This window comes from Piliocolobus tephrosceles, chromosome 19 (assembly GCF_002776525.5).
Source record: "Piliocolobus tephrosceles isolate RC106 chromosome 19, ASM277652v3, whole genome shotgun sequence".
In the NCBI taxonomy this organism is placed as follows: Eukaryota; Metazoa; Chordata; class Mammalia; order Primates; family Cercopithecidae; genus Piliocolobus; species Piliocolobus tephrosceles.
Window position 1 is genome coordinate 57660301 of NC_045452.1, and position 23289 is coordinate 57683589.

General features: G+C 31.5%; 1 protein-coding gene across 6 annotated transcripts in view; it reads right to left on the reverse strand.

Annotated features, from left to right (window-relative positions):
* Positions 1–23289, reverse strand: part of NCAM2 (neural cell adhesion molecule 2) — a 506280-nt gene that overhangs the window by 49908 nt on the left and 433083 nt on the right. For 4 of the 6 annotated variants that reach the window (XM_023227524.3, XM_026446625.2, XM_026446624.2 and 1 more), the window contains 2 exons: positions 22545–22666; positions 13950–14130 (listed from right to left, as the gene is read on the reverse strand). In XM_023227524.3, coding sequence (XP_023083292.2) covers positions 13950–14130; positions 22545–22666 — 303 coding nt within the window. Of the gene's footprint in view, positions 1–5477; positions 7299–12121; positions 13738–13949; positions 14131–22544; positions 22667–23289 lie in introns of those variants that run through there. The other 2 variants (XM_026446627.2, XM_026446628.2) reach the window with 2 other exon arrangements.

Here is a 23289-nt window from a genome sequence, read left to right on the forward strand (position 1 = left end):
CTGTCATGGAATAAGAGAAATTAAATATGCTCCAAAACAATCCAAATCCTGAAAATGATAATTTTCTCTTTTGAATTTTGACATTATTTTATATTTATCAGGCAATGAAACATTTTGCTCTAAGAGAAAAATATGAATTTTCTGTTTATATCTATGCCAAAAGTTATTTTTGCACTATAAAAGCTAATTAAATAATTTTATATTACTTATAGTATTATTCCAAAATTTCAACTCTTACTATTTTTGTTTCATACCTTTGCAGTGGATAAGCACAGAATGTTAATCATTTTCTGCAACTTTATTCATGTGGTGTCCAAAACAAAAGAAAGGACTGTAGTGGATGAACCAAAGGAATTGGAGAAAAATCACTTTACGTGTTTATATTTCCTTTATGGACTTTTGCTAGCAATGGAGATTAATTAATAATCTTTACATTACTGAAATTATTAATTATGTTCATGTGCTTTATTGAAATATATGATTATTTTGGCCTCCCACCAGAGATCAATGTTTTTATGAAGACACTAGAACAAGTTTACAATGGAAGTAACATGTTTGATATTGTCACCAAATTATTTTTATAATATACAATTGTGATGAATCTGCTGATGATGTATGGGTTATCCAAAAATTGAATAACTTAATGAGTATAAGTTTATTACCTGTTCCTAAGTAAATAAATATTTATGTTAAATTTGATCAAGTTAGATATGACAACACTCAACAAGGACAAAAAAGGTTGTACCAGTAATAAAGAAAACACATATAACAAAGCTTTTCCTCAGTTTTCTTTATTACAACAATGGAGACACAGAGGTACAGAAAATAAAATGACATTTAATATACTATGAAACACATGCATAGGATTACACAAAGTGCTGGATATTATGTTGAGGGTTTTAAATAAGATGATACTGAGGACAATACACTTACAACATACTTTTTTTCAAGAAAATAAGCTCCGATGAAAACGAATGCAATTAAAATGATCAGAAATACTTTAAAACAGAAGCGTTATACATAACATCAATGTAAATGTGAGAGAAAAATATTCTTGAAGGAGGTACATGAATTGTGTACACTATTTAAAAAGGTAGTTTTAATTGCTTACATTTTAGGAAAAAATAAGACTAGCTAGATTTATGTCATGGCCCCTATTCAGGACATATACAGAATAAAAATAAAAATATATTTTCTGAAAAGGAAGTTTTATGTCTCATTATTATGCATTCTTTTTAGTGTGTAACATATTTTTACTAACTAAAATGAAATGAAAAAGAAAAACTGAATTTAACTTAAGCATATATAGTTTCAGAGCTTTCAATACATTTAAATTCAATAAAACCAATATTAGATTAGTTCACACTTAAAATGAAGTTTTATTCTACTTGGATGAAAGTATCCTTTAAAAGTAGATAAAATAATAGTCTACCAACAAAGGAGATGAAATGCAGTTAAGACCATCTCAGATATACTAATAGAATTCTTAAATATATTTATTTTTTATATTTCTTGGGTTTTTTTTTTGTTTGTTTTTACTGAATATTAGCTAATACAGATGTTATAGACTATTCCAGGCTATGTGCAACATTTACTGACAGTTTAGCCTTGGAAATTAGTTAATAACCAGGGAATATGTTGAAGTATTACAGGAGATCTTTATTGAGTCCTTAATTTTAGATAACAAAACTAAAGGCTTTTGGAAAACAAAGCATGGATATTAAACTCTCATGTTTGTCTAATTTTGAAAGAAAATAAAACTAGATTTAAACTTAGGGAATGCTTTCCTAAGATAAAAATTGGGATTATGTAAATATAACACATAGAAGGAATACTACAACTTTATATTTAAAAGACAAAGCATATTAACTTTAGAATAATACTCTGATTTATATGGTAATTGGTCAGAGAATGAGTTAATAAGTGTTAATTTTTTTCTTTAGTTAAGTACCAAAATTTACTGTGGAAATATATTCTGCATATTATGTTTAACTATCAAATATTAATGATTAAACAATACTATTTATGAGATTTGGAAATGCCTTGTCACCAATTTCAACTTAAATTATAATAATTTTAAAGACAATTTGTAGAATATTTGTATATTCAGTCATTTGAAATATGCAGATTTCAGCTATCTCTCCAATATATTAGATTTGCTGAAACTTTTATGACATATTCCTATACCACAACGTTAGGATTTTAAAATTTACAAACATTGAACAGAAACATAATAGAAGAAATATATTCCATTTATTCAGGGCCAAAAATTTAGAAAGGAAGCGTAAAGAGACAGAGAGAGAGAGAGGGAGAGAGAGAGAACAAAAGAGAGAAATGGAAAGAAAGAGAAAGGAGGAGACAGAAATAGAGAAAGAGGGAGAAAATTAAAAAGAAAGAATTATAAGAAAGTAAGCAAGGATAAAAGAAAATAAATTTTAAAAAAGTGAAAACTTGAGGCCGGCCACAGTGGCTCAGGCCTGTAATCCCAGCACGTTGGGACGTTGAAGCAGGAGGATCAATTGAGTTCAGGAGATCCAGACCAGCCTGGGCAACATGGTGAAACCCGGTCTCTACTAAAAATACAAAAATTAGCCAGGCGTGGTGGCTGCGTGCCTGTAAAGCCTGTAATCCCAGCTACTAGGTAGGCCAAGGCATGAGTATTGCTTGTACACAGGAGGCGGAGGTGCCAGTGAGCTGAGATCAGGCCACTGCACTCCAGTTTGGGAGACAGAGCAAGAGTCTTGTCTCAAGAAAATAAATACATAAGTAAATAAATAAAAATTAAAATAAAAAAAGAAAACGTAATTAAATTGGACTTATTAAAAGATCGTTTAAAGGATGTTACGTTATCTCTTGCGTAGATTAATCACGATAAAAACATAAAGTTTACACATTTAGGTATGATCAATATTATACTTTATCCTTATTCAGTGAGTGAAATCATAATACAAAAGGGCTAAACAAAAATATATGTGATAATATTTAGTGTAAATAATACCAGAATTGATCATTTCAAGCTCTTAATGTTGCGTATATTATATTAATATCAAATTTAAACCTTTAAAGAAAATTTTACATGACTAGGGATATTTCTTAATTGCTACAAACTTAAAGGTTATCATGCATAATACTGGCTATTATTCTTGAAAGTTAGACCCAAATATATCGTATTATTGTATTGACATCCATATCTATCTTGGATTATTAAAATAATTTGTAATTTTAAGGTTTTATTTATCCATTATTGGTGTAAATATACCATATTAATATTTAAAATTATTTTTATTTATCTAAGAATACCTCCAGATTCAGAAGTTCATGGATTAATTCTTTCTTGTATATTTCATTTAATATAAATGACTAATCATAAATTTAATTGTACATGGTTGAAACTACTTTGGAATTTTTTGTGTTTTAGCCTTAATTTAAATCAAACATATTGAATGAGTATTCTTATACAGAAAATGTTAGAATTAAATTATAATGGTTTCCCAATTGACCCAAATTACATATTATTGTGTGTAACGTGCACTATGATGCATACTTGTAACTTTATTAATTTAAAAAGAACTTGAATATTTAAAAATCAAATTTATTTGCAATAAAATTATTTGTCTTTATATGTATTTGCTATATATAAGTGAAAATTGCATATATTAAACATCAATCTAATCCCTTCTATATATATGCATATTTAAAATGTTTACATATTTTAATTTCAATCTTGTTCATGTATACCAGTAATGAAGGCATATATGTGCATTTGCAAAATGCTTCTGGAAATAATATGAGTATAGAGTTTATAAAATTAAACTTAGTCTGTCCTAGTGACCTACTGTATTAGGAAGGAAATGAACAAAAATAGCAACTTATCTAAGGTTTTTCCATGTAATAATACATTTTATAGGAAATAATTTACTGCTACCTCCTAGGCATACTGTTAGCATATCTGAAACATGGTACTTGTGGGTCTTATTGTGAACTGATAAGTAATTACAGTTTTGATTGGGGTAGGGAGGCCAGTAACATTGATTGTAAAATGGAGGAAAGAAGATGGACTAGAAGAGATTGGAAGGAGAAAGAAGGAGATATCCAGATCTATACTTTAAAAATCCTGATATTCTACATGCAGATAATGGCAATCATGCACAGATAAATCAATCTAGCTTCATAACTGGTACAATATGGTCAAAACAATCTTTTGGAATATTTTTACAGTGAACAATACAATACACACACCACTGGACATAGACATATATTTCTGATTATATATAATGACTAATCTTACACTCACCTTAACACAGAAGTTCAAATGTATACATCTTCAGAGACAGAATTTTATGTAAAACTCCATTGTATGAAAAAAAAGCATTGGATGATGCTAGAAGATACTTAAAATAAGTTTAAATTTTTATGTCTTGCTTACCAGTAATCACATTTACTTAGATGTGTAGACAGATGCAATACTAGTAAGGCCAAAAAAGTAACAAACTCATTTTTAAAATATAAAAGTAAACTGTCTGATTTTTATGGTTGCCTATAGCAACAGTAATGTTCAGATAATAAAAAAGATAACTCAGCAACACATATTATTAAGACTTTAAAAATGCTAGGATGTAAAATGTCTAAGGTTTTATTGATTGGAATGCAATAGCTTTATTGTTTAGTTTTGTACTTCTTAATTTCTTACAGAAATAAGGCAAAGCAGAAAGCCTATTATTTTAGCATCTCTGAGAATATTTTTAAAAGAATTTATGCATATCTCAGAGCAGTGAAAGAGGTGTTCATCTAAGAGTAAACATTTGGCCAAATGACAGACTGCTTAAAAAGTTAAGGACTAAAAACTGGATCCATACTTAGATGTTTAAAATCTAATGGACAACTCTTTAAATGTATATAACTCTGCTAACATAATATAATTTTAATATTAGGAGCTTTTCAAAATGCCAAATTGATATATCATACTTCTGTGTATACCTCACCTTGAATGTTCTTTATATCACTTAGTGACCTTGAGTTATGACATGTAAAACTTCAAGATAAATAAACTTCACACTAACTTGCTAAATAAGTATTCCATGATCTCCAAAAAAATATTTTGTCATTCCTTAGTCAATATAATTTCTACATGAATTCTCACAGAAATGTCTCTAATTTATTGGAAAGATCAAGTAAGGTTATAATGAATGTGAAAAACAATTTCTGGAGGTGTTACTAGAAATCTTTTCTCAACGCTTTCTACAAATTAGTAATCAACATAAATTCTTCAGTCTCAAACATCAAGAAATTTAATAAGCAATGACAGCTATTTAATAAATGGAATATTGGCTATGGTGATTTATAAACAAAACTTTCCCTATAAACGGATTATATTTCCATAATGTGTGAATTGAGATATTGTTTTATCTTAGAAAGGGAGAAAGGAGGGAAGCAGAAGTGGGTTTTTTTTGTTTTTTTTTGAGACAGAGTCTCGCTGTGTTGCCCAGGCTGGACTGCAGTGGCAAGATCTCAGCTCACTGCAAGCTCAGCCTCCTGGGTTCAGGCCATTCTCCTACCTCAGCCTCAGGAGTAGCTGGGACTAGAGGTGCCGCCACCACACCTAGATAATTTTTTGTATTTTTAGTAGAGACGGGGTTTCACCGTGTTAGCCAGGATGGTCTCAATCTCCTGACCTCGTGATCTGCCCGCCTGAGCCTCCCAAAGTGCTGGGATTACAGGCGTGAGCCACCGCACCCAGCTGGCCAGAAGTGTGTTTTATCGATTGGTGGGTTGCTTCTGCAGTCTACAGGTCTATCACTAGATTACAAGAAAGGATAGCAGTTGACAGCTAAGAGTTTGGAAAAGATAAGTTAAAAGACAATCTACTATGAAAGGGAGGCCTAGCCCTCATATGAAAAGATTCTGTAGCTATCTCTTTAAAAAGAGACAGGAAAAATATTTCTGTTCAACAAAATAATTGCTTTTGATGAATGAATCACAAAGTCCAGAATCCAATCATTTGATTTACCGAGTATGTTACAGTCACTTTTATGCATATATGTAAATCTGGTTGTTTCCTATTGTCCACAATAAGTAGTAAAAGTCACTTGTTGAGATGTGGTTGCAAGTGAAAAACACAAACACGCTTTACTTGTTTTGAAATTACTTAAGTAAAGATTACTTAAGTGAAAATTGCATATTCACATAATGAAAATTTGCAAAAACCAAAAATCATTCTTCATGCTACTCCCTCAAATTGAAATTCCTTTGAAATCTGGAATCTAGTTCCAATCTCAATTTCTTCCCATCTTGATTTCAACTTCTTGAAAGGATTGTCTACAATATTTTCTTCTCTCTCTTTAATGCTTGCAAAGATTCTGACTCTCAGATGTCCAGAAAAATGTAACAAATAACTACCTATGTTACAACAACAGGACTTGAGGTCAGCTCAAAACATAATCTAAATCCAGTGAATTGGGTGTAACTTTTTAGACATGTTCAAATTTAATTTAATATTCATTCTGGGAAAATTGTACGCTATTTTCACTTAATATAAAAAAATTAATTGGTATTCAAATTTAAAATAGGAAACTTTCACATTTATTCCTTAAGACATTTTAGTTCAACAAAGGGAAAATAAACAATACAATTGGGATATGCATCTAATAAAATATAATGCCTATGTTTTATATAAATAGTAAACACATTGAAATATTAGAAATGTTCATAAAGTTGGTAACTTAACACTTAAAAGTAACAGTAAAAAAGCAATAGAAGTGATCCACAATTCTACATAATAAAATTATGATTTTCACAAAGTATGGCCATGGATATTTAATTATTTTCAAAATAATAATGAAAGATGAGATGTAGTAAAGGTTTAAGTTTCAAGTACAAGTGACATGATATTTAACAAGGTCAACTTTAGGAATTAATGGAAACCTTAGAATAAAGTATGTTATGCGGTGAACTGGTAGCTGAAAGTAACAATCCCGATTGAATCTCCTTCACTGATTTTCTGACAAATTATCCACTTAAAAGGTTGACAATAGGGGGAAGGGGAAAAAGCTTAATCGTTCATGGGTGAAGATACATACATAATTAATTGGATCTTAGAAAATATTTTATTATAATTTTAGATTAGCCTTGTTATTACTTTTAAAAAAAATTTTCAGGGCATAAGAGGATATATCATATGATATAACAATGACATTAAAACACACAAGACAAACTTATGGCTATAATGAAAGAAAACCCAGCAGCATTCAGCTGCCATGACTGGCTTCCATTTTCGCCTTTATTCGCTTCACAGCATTTATCTGCATGATGAAAATTGTTTTTGAAAATAGAATAAGAATGAAATAATTAAGAAAATAAAGAGTAGAGTTACAAACGAGAAAATAAAAAGAGAAAAAACATGACAGCAGGAAAGAAAAAAAGAGAAAATAATTAATGCAAGATTTACACAAAGTCATTAACAATTAATGCAAACCTACAAAAAATACTTTGATACAAGCCAAGAATGGCTAAAATCGTGTATAAAACATTTCTATATATTGTCACATACTAAAAACAGACAAAAGTCAATATTGACGTTTATTCTGATTACTCAGACATTAATTCTGTCATTGATCCTTTACACGTAAATATCTTTCATTTATAAGTTGAAAATATAAATAACAAGGGAAAAGTCACCAGTAATTTTTCTGTGCTACTGGTGAATTCACAGAGCTACTTTTAATATAAGCTCAATATATCCTATAATGGTTGATGGTAATTTTTTCTACCATGATTTCTTAGAATATATTTAATAAAAGCAGTTATATTTTAATAATAAACAAGCTACTAACAAATATAAGTGAAAATTGCATATTCACATAATGAAAATTTGCAATAAGCATAGAAGCTAGAAGCATTAACCTATTGGCCATAGGCAAACTCCAGACAAATGTCACTGCACCTCTTTTAAAACAATTTTAGAAACCAAAGATCATAAAAAAAATTTTTAGACCTACTTTTTCATTACATGCTAAACTACAGAAATATTGTTGCAGGTGTAGTATCAATATTTAGGTTAGATTGAAAATTACAGATTCCAGAGAATTAAGATGAAGTTTCCCCAGGTAATTGGACTTCTATTTCACCATTGTTTTAGAATTTTGAAACTTATGTTCTAAAACAACCATAAATTTAACTCTAATATGATATTTTCATATTCACCATGTGCTTGAATGTTGTTTTCTGTTCATGTTGAATTATCTAGTGATGAAAGATTTATTGCTTGAAACTAGAGTGGAGGTCATCAAAATAATTTTACTGTAGGGTTCATTGGAAGCACAAATTAAAAGCCCATGAAAGTACAAAGTAACTGAAATATTTTAGCAACATTTTTTTGTGGTGATTTATATTTTTTTTTAGCTTGTTAAATCTAAACAACTATTTTGTATGTATAATGTATGCATTACATGTTCCCAGAGGGTAGAATTATTTTATCATCGGATATAAAAAATGTTGAATAGAATTATTGTCATCAATTTATACTGAATAGTCAATATTAAAATCAGACATGTCTTCAGGAAAAAGAGGAAGTAATTACTGAAAGATACTAAGGTCTTTTTTGGTTAAATACAAATGTTATTAAACATGTGGCAGGCCAAAAAAAAAATGGTGAAAATGTTTTTCAAAGTAAGTTTATTTATTTCCAAGGAATTTTTTTAAGCATTAGATTATATCCAGTTCTGCAGTTTAGTAGTATTTTTAGTCATTAAAATTATACAACAAATCAATAAATGCCATGCTATCAGCCTTGAAATCCATATGGTAATCATTTTATAACAATTAATCTGCTACAGTTTCCCAATATTCTTGTTCCTTATAAAATAAGATGGAGTTATGCTGCATGAATATTCCAAAAAGGAACATGATTGATTATGGAAACTCTGTTTTCATATACATCAAAATACATTTTCAAAATAAGCACATCTTTAATAAGAACTAAAAAATGAAAAATATTAATAATTACAAAATTTTTTAAAAACAATTATAAACTAATAAGAAATGTAGTCTCCAGTAGCATACTTATAAGAAAAATTATTATTGTCAATGTAATATTTTATATGAATATAAAGGGAGCAGGTGGAAAAAAAAGAAAAAATAGTGCTTTAGTCCAACAAATAAATGTTCTCTAGACTTAGCCTATTGTTTGCAAAAAGTTAAATATACCTAATGCACATAAGTAGTGGGTTTTTAAATTCAAAATTCCAGAAAACTTATTTTGACAGTCTACAATGCATGAATACAAAAATAAATTAAAACCACACTAACCTTTGAACTCTATATCTTCTCTAACTTAAATGAAAAGACTTAAGATGTGCTAGTTTATTACAGATAACTTATTTCTAATACGTTTACATTTATATTTTATTTTAAAATGAAAAATAAAATCATATAAAATTATATGATCTTTTTTTCATATTTTGCAAATATATAGTATTAATGCCATAAGATTTGAAAGGTTCCCAAATTCCCCATCATCACAGCCTTTAAAGTTGCCTCACAAAACCTAGATGTAAATCAAACAATTCTTAATTTATGGTTTGTTTCTGATATTACTTTCCATGAGGCCTTAGCAAGCTGGAGTCAGTAACAGTAAATTAGACATGATTTTATAACTTTTTTTTTTTTCAAGATGGAGTCTTGCTCTGTCACCCAGGCTGGAGTGCAATGGCATGATCTTGGCTCATTGCAACCTCCACCTCCTGGGTGCAAGCAATTCTCCTGTCTCAGCCTCCTGAGTAGCTGGGATTACAGGCGTGTGTCACCATGCTCGGTTAATTTTTGTATTTTTACTAGAGACAGGGTTTCACTATGTTGTCCAGGCTGGTCTCAAACTCCTGACCTTGTGATCCACCCGCCTGGGCTTCCCAAAGTGCTGGGATTATAGGTGTGAGCCATCGCGCCCTGCCGAATCTGTGACATTTTTACAAATAAAATAAATACTTCATTTTCCCTGTTTTGATAAGTTGTGTTGGCTTCGTATCAGCTGCATAGTTTCCAGGGGTGAATACCATCTCCTACCTTCTCAGATGACTTTGGCTGTGTGTCTGTAGGTGTGATTTCTCCATGACTACTTGATTTGTTTCATCTAGCATTTTTCATCATAAAAGACCGTCTAACACTGGCCTTTCCCCACCTCTGCTCACCTTCTTAGAAAAACTTCCTGAAAGCATTAAATAAATATAGAGTCTAAACTCCCTAACCTCACATACAATCCTCTGCCCACTTGTACCTAACTTCTCTCCCAATGAGGTCAGCAAAGCAGCACGTGATAGGGATACTTCACATCTGTTCTGGTGCCATTCACCTTTCAGCAGCACTGGACACTACATGTATTCTTTTTGAAATATGACCCTTTTTTAACTTCCAAGATACTACACTCATGTTTTGCCAGTAAGTCTGTAAAGTGTTAGTCTCAAGATGGAGGGTGGAGTGGTCTGGTTTCTTTTTCCAGTATAATATTATAGTTCCTTGGGACTCAGTTCTTAACTTCTTTCTACTCTTCAGTCATTCAAGAAATATTCTTTGGAAATCAATGCTGTGCCAGTCACCCTTCTAGTTACTAGCAAACATAAATGAGTACTACAGACATCAACCCCTCTTCAGAGATTTTAGGCACTGCTTAGATGGGTTTATCCTCACTCGAATACCATTCACCTGTTAACACTGACAGCATCATGGGGTATGTTTCCAAGCCATGGTTATCTTCTCATTTCCATACCCACATATCTAACCAACAATTTGATATTTCAAATTTAACAAATACCAAATGGATCTGATGTCTGACCCTCATTCTTCAAATCTTGCTTCTCCTACAAAATTCTTCACCTTGAGAAATGACATCAGCAATGCTCTAGGTGCCCAAGCAAGGAACCTAAAAGTCATTACTGACTGAATCCAATCTATTGCAAAGGGAGGGTCAGTCTACACTTACAATGCGTCGGGAAATTTTTCGTTCTCTTTTTTTTTTCTACCGCTGTTCATCCATCAGTTGCTCTTACCCATATGAGAAATAATAACATGTTTATAATACCTATCTTTTCATGCAACTTTTCTGCTTACAATTATTTGCTTCTTTTGGAAGATGTTTTACAATTATGTTTTTAGAAGCCATTGAATTATCTAGTTTGCATTCCCTCTCTGACCTTATCTTCAGTCACACACTTCCAGGTTCTCTTCCAGACATCCCTTTTCCAGCTCCTAGATCAGATCATGCTCTTTCTTGTCTCAGAGATACCTTCCATGTAACACATTTTCCCTGGAAAGTTCATTCCTGCACGTTTCCTTTGGAAACTCACTTTCTAAGAAAAATCTCTCTTAGTTGCAGTTATTTGTTATTCTAACTCATGTTGAATATCTGTCTTTCCCTAATAGATTGTGGAGATTTTGGGGGATAGGGGTCAGTTCTGTATTTTTTCACAGATAAATCCTTAAATCCTTTGTACTCATTCAAGCATTTGTCACAAAGAAGTACTCCAATAAACAATTCTTAAATTAACAAACAAATACATCTTAACATTGCAGAACCAGAAGAAACTCATTTTAGAGATGACAAAACAGTCATTTTGACAAGTTATGTGACAGAAACAAATCTGGGAATATAAACCAGAATTCTGTCCACTTTCTTTCCAGGTCTTGCCTACAAGCTCTCAGGAAACGAGTTTCTCAAATTGAAAAAAATATATATAGAGAGAGGGAGAGGAAATGAATCACAGCATGTCTTGGTTACTTTGGTGCCTTCATATCTGTTTTCATTATCTTTTAACTTCTTCCACCTTTTGTTTATATGTATTGTTGGTTTTTATCAACAATTATTATTATTATTATTATTGTTATTATTATTTTGAGACGGAGTCTGGCTCTGTCGCCCAGGCTGGAGTGCAGTGGCGTGATCTCGGCTCACTGCAAGCTCCGCCTCCCGGGTTCACGCCATTCTCCTGCCTCAGCCTCCCGAGTAGCTGGGACTACAGGCGCCGCCACTGCGCCCGGCTAATTTTTTGTATTTTCAGTAGAGACAGAGTTTCACCGTGTTAGCCACGATGGTCTCCATCTTCTGACCTCATGATACACCTGCCTCGGCCTCCCAAAGTGCTGGAATTACAGGCGTGAGCCACCGCGCCTGGCCAACATTTTCTCATAAAGATAGCAGTCATTGGGGGTGTAACATTTAGTAATCTGTGTAAAATCTATTTTTTGATTTTATGTTTTATCTATGTTATCTACTTCATATAATATTAAATTTAATACATTATTAAATTAAATGAATTAAGTTAATTAATTATGTTTCCAAATATATACACTAAATTAAAAATTTGGGAGATTGTAGTACACTGATGCAATTTTCCTTTGGAGGAGGCTCTGGCTCAGTATGGGAACATGTATAGCATGTTCCTGATATTTGCATGAAATATAATTACTACTTACATACTCATTACAATTGTAGAAGTAGTTTCTGATGTTTCAAACATAGAGATGTAATGAACTCGATTGTACATTCAGTCATTCTTATTTAGATGTGTTATCTTGTAAGGGCATCAGATTTGTCATATAACTAGAAGTATTTCTGGCCTCAAATATGTCATTAAACCTCTTAAAATCATATTTGTAAAATGAGAATAATGCTTCCTTATCCAGCTCAGATTTAAGAATAAAATGAGATAATTAATGCAAAAGTGCTTTGAAAATAATTTTAAAAATCATTAAAATATAAGATACCCATGTTATTTCCAGAGACTTTTTACTTCCTAATTTTAAATTATAATTTGGTAGAATTTATGAATTAATATTAGCAATATAAAGCTCTAATATCAATTACTTTTAAACCTTATAACCAATAGTAATTACTTTTTAATCGAAAGATTAGCCATATAAAACTGCTTTCAATTACTAAACAACTGATGTATGATATAACAAAATCATAATGTATAAAATTAACATCAATTTGAAATTACAAGAGGGTTTAATAACATGATTGAACTAGCTAGTTTTTTTTCCCGTTTCAAAAACATTATATATCTATACTTATCCTCTAATAAGACAAATAAATCTTGGTTTCATGGATTAATATGCTGCTCTTTTCTGCATATATGTACAAATAAAGAATATACTATTGATACATAAATATCTGTACATGTCTGCATAAAATTAAAATATTAAAAGTAATAACAGGGAAAATAAATGTAGAAATATGAACAATTTGGCAACTCATGAACAGAGTTAAATGTTATTTTGAGTCAGAATAAATTTTTTATCTTTACTTCAAGAGCACTTATCTGAATAAAAGTTTCACATCCCTGTTGTGAACTTTCATAATGTTACTAACATACTAAGATGTAACAATGTAAGCATTGTTACCTATCAATGGCAGAATCTAACCAGTGTGTTGCAAAAGTTGATTTACAGTGTTCTTCCATTTTATGACCTTCTTAAAACTCTAGGTATAGGTCTTTATGGAATTAGATTTGTGGCTGTCCCTGCCTTTCTTTGTGACTAATTTTATGTTTCCAAAATCAACCTGCTTGGTCAGGCATAGGTTGGCTCAAATCTAACAAGAATTGGAGCAGCAGTCTCCACATGATTGGCAGAGAAATTGTCTTCTTAGTAAAGCTTTCATATGGTCTCAATAGATACTTTTCACATTGACTATCATCAGTCACTCTTCCTCTCTATGTTCTCCTATTCATTCGTTCCCCACCACTCCAACTATGAATGGGGTCAAAATATATTTGCAAATTAAGCAATACCCTATGGCAAGAGCGATGAGAAACTTTGTGTATGATACGTCACACTAGTAATTAGAACCTGGAATTTACATTTCAGTTGGTTTTAATTATTAATAAGAAGAGTCAGTAAGGGTTATAAAAAGGTGGTATCATGTTTATTGCTCAGTCTAAAAAGAATATAGTTTTGCTTACCTTTAATAATGTTGGGCTTTGGTGGCATGCTGAATTCATAAACTGTCGGTTCAGAATATCCCAATCTGTTGGCAGCTGTAATCTGAACTTCATACCCCATGGTCCACTGGAGATGCTCCAGAATGATGTGGTCTTTATTTCCCTGTACTTTTTTCTCTAGCCATTGGTCTTCCTTATCTTTCTGTGAAAGCAATAAAAATGCATTTTGTAAATATCCATACACTAAAGTTGCACCTTTTTAGAAAAATAATTTATATTGGAATTGGAACAATATACTTATTTTGGATATTGGAACAAGTTTGATAGGCACAGGAATACATGAAGTTGCTGTGTCAATGAAGTCAGTATTATTTCTAAGATTTTTCTATATAAAATATGATGTTGTTTATATTAGTCAAAAAGTGGTTTTGTAATTCATCCTTTATTCAGTGGTTGACAATTGACCTCCATTAAGTTTTTTGATTTCACATATATCAGTTTGTTTTTTGGCCATTTTGTTGATTATTAATATTTATGTGAATGGGAAAATGAAACATGATATACAGAAAAAACTTAATATGTCCTTTAAAAGAATTGCCAGGGACTATTGTTAAAGTTTTTTGGGGGGAAGAAAGATAAAGTGTCTTGAAATAAAGTCTGGATGTGATTGATAGATTTAAATTATCACTGATATTTTTTACTACTTGTGATGTTTTATGACATAAGAAAATAACATACAAAGAAAATTACTAAGTTTTAAATATATCATTAGCAAAAGAAAATAAAACAATGCCATCCTATTCTCAAATATTCTACACTTAAATACTATCTCGCTGCTTTTCTAAAATATAAATTTGACCATATGACATTTGAATTTCCCTTTATTTGACAAAATTACCATCAGAACTACAATTACTAATGAAATATAAATGGATATAATTTTATAAATGAAATTTTCTAAAACAGTACGATTACTGGGTTGGGCCATACATTTACAGTTTCAACACATAAACCTTCCTTAACCTTTCTGGCTTGTCTTCCTTCTCTCTATAACAAAAGGGATGGTAGCAGCTGCTTCTGTCAGCTTTTTGGGAGAGCAATGAGGAAAATTGAGTAGGTTGTGTATTTCAGGGCCTTAGAGATCATAACCACTTAAACAAATAACAGCTATTTTAGGATATAACTGTTTCCGTAAAAACTGTATGGAAATGAAACATTTTCTCTGGAATCATGTATCTAATAATCTATCGTTGCAACTGCAAGTTGTACTTTCCCAAGGTATAAGTATAGATAAATGACAGCCTGTCTAGAACAACAGATGCAGACATGTCTTTTAACCTCATAGCTCAGCCCTATATTATTCTATGTTGAGCCAAAATTTCACACTGCTTCTTTGACTATAAAAAATAACGATGTTTTCTCCGTTTTTGGTGACAATTAAGTATTTGTTCTCTAAAATTGTGAAAGTTAAATTCATGATTGCATTCAATTGACAGTACTCAAACATGGAGTGTCCTTCAGAAGGAGGCAAGAAGATATTATAATTTTGATACCACACTGTTATTCTCTTTTTCTAGTTAATTATTTTTTTTGGTGACATAGAACTTTCATTACAAAGGAAATAAACTTGTTGGTGACGTAGAACTTCCATTACAAGAGCACAGAAAAGTTTGGCCTATTTTGCTATTTCACGTAAAACTGAAGCTATTAGAACCCCTAACGAAGCCCTGGTTTTAAATGAACAAGCAGTACAAGTTATCAATATACACAAGAGGCACTTGCCTTGATTTTTGAAACTTATGAATATCTGTTTTTATAAAAATGGCCTGTAGCCAGTACTACTTAAGATATTATGAGGTGTATGAATGATGGAATAACTGAGAAGAGAGGTTGTTAACTTTTCTAAGTTTATCAATGAACAGTAAGGTTGAGAAACAAACCTCGTTGCAATTTTGAAATGCTTAGGGCAGCTATGCTAAAAAGCCACAGCTATCACAATACTCTCTGCCTTCACCCATTGATTCATCAATCATTTACTCAGTTAATTGATGAGTGAGGACTTTCTAGAAGGCGTGGACACAAGTGACCAACACATGTGCAATACCCTCATGTTGGAGTTTACAAACCAGCCCAGAAGAAAGACATGAGGCCTTTGAAAAATGAGAAGGTGCAATGGAGGCACGTAATACCTAATAAAGTCAAGGGCTAGGCAGGTCACCGGTGGGGAGGTGATATCTCCCTTACTGGAAATAGTACACTCTAGTGCCATTTTTCTTTTCATTTATCCTGAGTTAATGACAAGAAGGTGCCAGTTTTTGCACAGCTTTAAATCCAAAAAGAAACACAATGATTTTAAGCCTTGGATGCATAATCACTGGGAGATGTATAAGTAAACACTGTAGTTGTTTCAAATAAATTTCTAAAAATTGTGTATATATATGTATTATATATGCATTATAATGAATTAGATATGTGTTATATATACCTATATATAACAAAAAAGCTTAAAATGTCAAAAGTAATTTGAGATGATACGTTAGATTAATGTGTATATACATGTACACACACAAATATAACATATAATTGTATATGCTACGTATAGCATATTCAGTATGAATATGCACATATATACATATAGCATGTATTTTTATAAGTTATAAATTGTGTATATACACACACATATATGGCAAGGAAGGGGTGTATGGCAAGGACACTGAAGGGTGGTATGAAAACAAGGGATCCACGAGGCAGCAGACAGCTGCATGTCCCTGTGGCCCTGGCTTTACCTCAGTTATTCAGTACTTTCTATGTAGCGATGAAGTGGTTGATGTGAGTAGGTATTTTCGTGGAAATACTTGGAATTCAGTTTTGCTTTGTATCTGAGTGAAGATGTGGGTGAAAGAGCCAGAAAATAAGCCAAAAACTGAGATATGAATTACCCCAGGCCAAAAAAAAAAAAAAATGAATTATTTAGAGGAATAGATAGATAGATAGATGTCATGTCCTTCAGGTAATCCTTCAAAAATATCATTTTTGGGGAAATTAGGCATTTAAGGTGAAACTTCTGTACAAACACAAGACAATCTCTTGTAAATTAACAATCATTTAAGCTCTTAATTGTTGAAGCCCTTAAGATGATAAATTAAAGGGCCCTCCATCATTCTAACTATTTGGGCTGATAGTATAAGAAACCAAAGGGAGCTCTAATATGTTCCCAATATAAATCAATTTCATTTTCCTTTCAACATTAGGCAAGAAGGCATTTTAATCCCCTAATTGCTATTCCTAGGGAATAGGAAAAAAATTAAAGTGGGTGTTACCAAATACTCCCCTGGCATGAAAATCTCAAGTATGCATATCTGTAGAGTGTCTAATTTACAAGGTTTAAATGCCTAGGGAACAATTTAAGATAATCTAGTTGCAAAATGTTCCCCTAGGTAACTTAATGAGATGATTTGCTGAATATGGCTATTATTAATAAGCCAATTAAATGTTGAAGGGCAGCTACTGAAAAAAAAAATGGTCATTTGCCTTTGGTATAGCTTCTCTTAAGTAATTCTTCTTCTTTTTTTTTTTTTTTTTTTTTTTTGTCGTCAGAAAATAGCAGGGCCACATGGCAATTCAGGGCACTTCTTAACAGTGATTCTGAAGTCATACTATCAGCATTTAGGAAAATATTGGCTATCATCTGTATAGGGAGGAGATTAGAGGCAAGGTGTAAGGGTCACTGTTTTCTTATTTTCAAGGGCTCCTTGATGCTATTATTCATAACAAGAAATAGTTTACTGACTCCTTTTGAAGTCTCATGAAGTGTATCACCAACATCATTTTAAATATAAACTGAATAATTTTAAAATGAGAGGACAATAGAGAAGGTGAGCTCATATAAGCGAGATGAAGCATAGATTCCTCTGACTCCCATGTCGTATGATTTAAGATTTTGTATGTATATAAAGCAGGTCCCGGTTCCTGGATTCCCTGGTAGCATGGTTCAGGTATTCACACTTACATGACCTCACAGAAGGCCCAGATATTATTTAAAACTCCATTTGCTACTCTGAATGTCAGAGAGGTGATTGATCAATCTGGATTTTATATATATAAAAAATATATATCTACACATATACCTTATATTATATATATAATTGCATATATAGACAAACAAGCATATATTAATATATATACATATATACATATGTGTATATGTGTACATATACATATATACACACATACACACACCCACAGAGACCGTTTACAGAATTCAAGAAGAGTACAAATGGGCAAACGAGAAGGGCCAAGGGACCTGGCTTGAATAGCATGGCACTGTCAGATTCATTGAGAGACCAGTGAGTCCTTCAGAGCTGTCCTGGGCACAAAAATGTCCATATCAGAATATCCAAAAGAAACAAACAGGTACTCATTCATTGTTAGCATGGAACCTGGGACAAAAAGTTGTCCTTTGATAAGGATATTAATCTTAAGTTTAAAACATCAAATTGTATACAAAATTATATACATATGCATATGTGTGTGTGTGGTGTGTATATATATATATACACCACACACACACATTTGGAAGATTTAAAGGTTTGAAGATTTTAGCAGAGTTCTAAACTTAAATCTCTTTTTTCCATGATAATAACAAATTCTACTTGCCTTTGTTCCATGTGCTGATGCTTGGTAAAGTGTTTTAAAATTAGGCCCTACATAATCCGTTCCTAGTCTCCACCACCCACATAGTACTTAAGGCCAAATAAATCTAATTTTTCCTATTCATTAGTTTCTGTGTTCTCATATCTATAAACATTGGCAGTGCATTTTTTTCTTGTGTTTCTTATTTCCCATATTAATTATTCGATTTATAATACTATTTATAATATAGTTATAATATCATAATGAGCTAATTTATTTATTGATTTATTGCTGTATTTGTTCATTCAGATAACATATACATACAAAGAAAAATAAAACTCATTCTCTTAACTCACAGCAAAGAAAAACTACTAAAAAGCTTGATACTCTTTAATGTCCATAAGTATTTATTGTTTAAAAATACTTATACTTCAAAACTTAAACCATAATGGTTTTAAATACATTTCCATGTACATGCATAAACATTGTTAACTGGAAAATATGTTTTTTTAAGGACCAAAGCTTCATTTTACTTATTTATTATTTTAATGCCCTTTTCAAAATTACTTTTCTTATCCTATGGCCATTGAGATAGTGTACAACCTCCTGGTCTCCAAATTACTTAAGAAGTTCAATTAAGACTTACAAATGCTAGTCCCTATAGTACTTCCTCACAATTGATTTTAAGCTACCAATTATTTTAGCTAAGGAAATGTATTTAATATGCCAACACTAAGTGATAGTTATGATCCCATAGCTATCATCACATTAGAAATAAAATGGTGAAAAACTCATGGAAGCATGTAAAAATCTATTTACTAAATTATATGAAGTTAGATTGACACTATAAGTACAAAGTAGACTTAAAAATAACTTCATGATTTTTTCCAAACATTTCATGAGATTAATATGTTTGTCTTTATTTTCCAAACACATGGTTTAAAATTACTGATTTATTGTTAGAGACATTAATTTTCATGAAGAGTCCACAGAGACATCTAATTCTGCTTTTATTACTCTAGTTCTAATAAATAAACTCATCAGTGTTTGCTAGAAATCAAGTCATATAAGGAATATATTGTCAGAAGTACATTGTTCTCAGAATATAGCCCTATGCACAGTGGAGTTGAAAGAGATGGCCAAAGAAGAAATCAAAAAGTGAAAATCTTAGAGATGTCCCTTATTTTCCAGATTCCTCTATGTACTTTTTTCTTCATTTTTTATTAAAAATATATTGAATATGTCTAAACCATTTTTCAAGTTATTCAGTTGCACTTTACTCCACTGTAGAGTTCACGTAGTTTGAGAACCTAATAGATATCATATGAAAAGAACAGATGATAAAGAACTTTTTGAAGTAGTTATTTCACTTTTTATTCAATCATGGTATCTGCAATTGGATCCTCGGAGCATGATGTTGACAGGATGGAGGAGGTAGAGAAGAGAAGAGACAACAACAAAATAGGGATATATAGAGTATTTGAATGGATGAAACTAGAAAGCATACTATCAAGTGATATGGTAAAGAGAAACTGTGCCAGGATAGCTCTATCTGAAGGCATAGGAGCTGGGCAGTTGATCTGAGATGAGACAGTGGTAGAGGGGTTGCCTCTTGTCCAGTACTGCTGCCATCCATGTTTAGACCGTTATGAATTACATTCTGATATCTGTCCCCTCTCCCCACCGAGTCACTCAAATTCTCTAGTTTTCCTGTTTTGCTGACAAGCTTCTCATTTTATTTGAATACAAGCCACCCAAATTTTTCAATGTTGTCCTTGAAAAAATGTGAAAAAGTATCACTTTATATTTGATTAATTACAAAATACAAAATATCCAAGAGTGAGCAATGTCTATCTTGTAATACAAAGGATATGGAACCACTCCTTTTACAAAATTTGCCATAGGTGCCTAAATTTCTACTATTAAAACAATGTCCCCTGTTAAAATGATAGTAGCTCTAAGATGGATAACTTAGTAATTGATCAATTATATTTATGTATGAACAAATACAATCAATCATTTCCAATGTGTTATGAACAACAGATCCTCCAGTACTTCTGGAGTTAGAAAGGGTTGGAAATTAGAAACAAGAGGAGGGAAAAGGACATACTTTTATCAGAGTGGTAAGCGCAGACATTGGGTAAATGGGAGAAACCAGGCACATTTACCATTAGGTTGGGAGGAGAAAGAGAAAGGAGAGAAAACGGAAGGTATAAGTTTACAAAATTTGTTCTTGTTTAAACTTTATGACTAAGCCATATCAACTATAACTTACCAACTATATGCAAAGGTAAAATTTATTGATTACCATTATATGAACTTGAGTCCCTTCGATCTTACTAATCTCATTGTGCTTCAAATCTTATTTCTATCCATCTGTGTTTCACACATAACTTCTCAAAAATAATTAATTCTAATCCACATTTAAATAAATCAATATGAATTTGAAGTCAGATTTTTAAAATAGTAATTTATGTTTTAAACTATGTATATGTATACATAAATATATGGCTGTCTAAAATGTCATTATTTCCATTTTGTGACTCTACTTTGCTCTAAATAGATGTAGTGCTACTCAAGAAATATTTTTGTTTACATCAATGACTGGGGCCACTACTAACAATACAGTACAATTAAAAATATACAACACGTTATTTCACGACTAGTCATTGCATTTCAGAGTCCACTGTGGGATTTATTAGAATTCCTTACAAACTGTTACTATCCTCAGTATTTTGTACAATAAATTTTTTCATCCTAGAACTGTGAGCAACAATCTGCATGGAAAGTCTGTTGTTCTACCAGTCCAATTCATGAATTCTGGCCAAGCCTACGTCCCTAGAAAAAATGATCTTCCTTCTACCGAGTTTACAAATGTGCCAACGAGAATGGCCAAGAGACCTCACTTGAGTATGAAAGCTGGGACAAACACTTGTCCTCTGAAAGGAGTATTAATTTTTAAAATTTTAAAAATTGATTTGATATCTAAAATTAATTATTAAAACATGCCATTCAAAATCAAATTTTGTTTTTTATTACCCCTTAGAATGTAGATGTTTGAATTTAGAAGCAGCAATATTATAATTTAGAAAATTGGAGATTTGTGAGAAAATATTGAAAATTAACCCACACACTACTATGAAGCAATTATTTTAAACACAATCTACTAAAATATAATTAATTTGGATAGCACTAATATGGATTCAGTCAACATAAGCACAAAATGCATGTTGTCTGAATCTTAGAAAATTTAACTTAAAATCGTGTTTCATTTTTAATATATTTTACAGTAGACGCCAATACTCCAAAGTACGTATGGAAAAAAATTCTGAAGAAATTATTTTCAGTGACCTTTGAAATCATCTTTACTGAAGGCAAAAAGGCAGTGTCCATAGTGCCACTCTATGACTCTGCAACTAGTGAACATTGTTTACCTCCAACCGCTATCAAAAATCTGTGTGAAGCTTTTAGCTCTCCAAACTTCCTTACTAGATAGCGCTAATTAAACTTGAAGAAAACGATTCCCTCTTCCTCAAGTTCACCGTGGCCATTCTTTGTTAAACGTTATGGCTAAATAAGTCAAATTATTTGATTAATTTATTTTGAGGTGTGATTTTTCTAATAATACTACCTAACATATGATTGACAGGGGGCTTAGCCTGAAGTTACTAATATCAGATAAAATGAGAAGCTTGTCAGCAAAACAGGGGAAATAATATCTCATTTCTGAAAAGTTTACTAGTCCCATTTCACACCTAAAAATCACAAGATGAAAACCTTGAGAATATTTTGACGATCCATGCTTAGATTTTACAATAAAATTTTAAAAAATCACAATGATGACTATCAGGAATGAAAGGAAGATTGGCTCTTATTATCACAATTACTAAATACACATTCTCTCCTGATTTGTTTATAAATTCAGTGCAACTGAATTTAATTTGAAAAAACCTAGTATGATATGATAATAAACAAGGTACTTACACTTCTATATTTCACAATGTATTCCAAAATAGGGGCCCCTCCATCGTCCTGTTTGGTGATGCTGAGTTTAAAGCTCTTTCCACTGCTTGGCTGTCCATGTATGGATGGAGGACTTGGTTCACCTAGATATGCAATACAACATTTCTTCATTTGCACACATTTCAGATACCTAGAGAAACTATATTTTAATAAAAAGAACAGTAGTGTAATCAAAATATATGGTGTTATCCTGGATTTATCATTTGATATTGCCCTTTTGTGATATAATTTCTGATCCTCATTTTCCCCATCCAAGAAGCAGCAACATTATAAATCTAGAAGTGTCATGCCAAAACTGTGGCCTCAGGACCAAACATATTATTTTCACTGATATGCAAATACTCTGAGAAAAGTACAACATTGCACAAATGTAAAACTTTATTTCTCTTACTATTAATAGTATTAAATCATTTTTATTTTCTTAATATAAATTTAGTTTATAAATGTTTTGTAAGCATTTATTAATAAGAATACATTAACACATCAATCTGTATGGAATATATACCTACCAGTAAAGATACTGACTTGCAATTAGTTAACCTGCTTTAATAAGCATTTTCCTTCCTGGGTGCAAATTTGAATAAAATTTGCAGTATCCAATTTTACAGACCTGTGTTTCAATATTTCATTTTCTCCTAGGTTCATTCATATACTTGCCTTTGATATTATTCTTCAACATAGAGATAGCCATATAACAATGATGCTT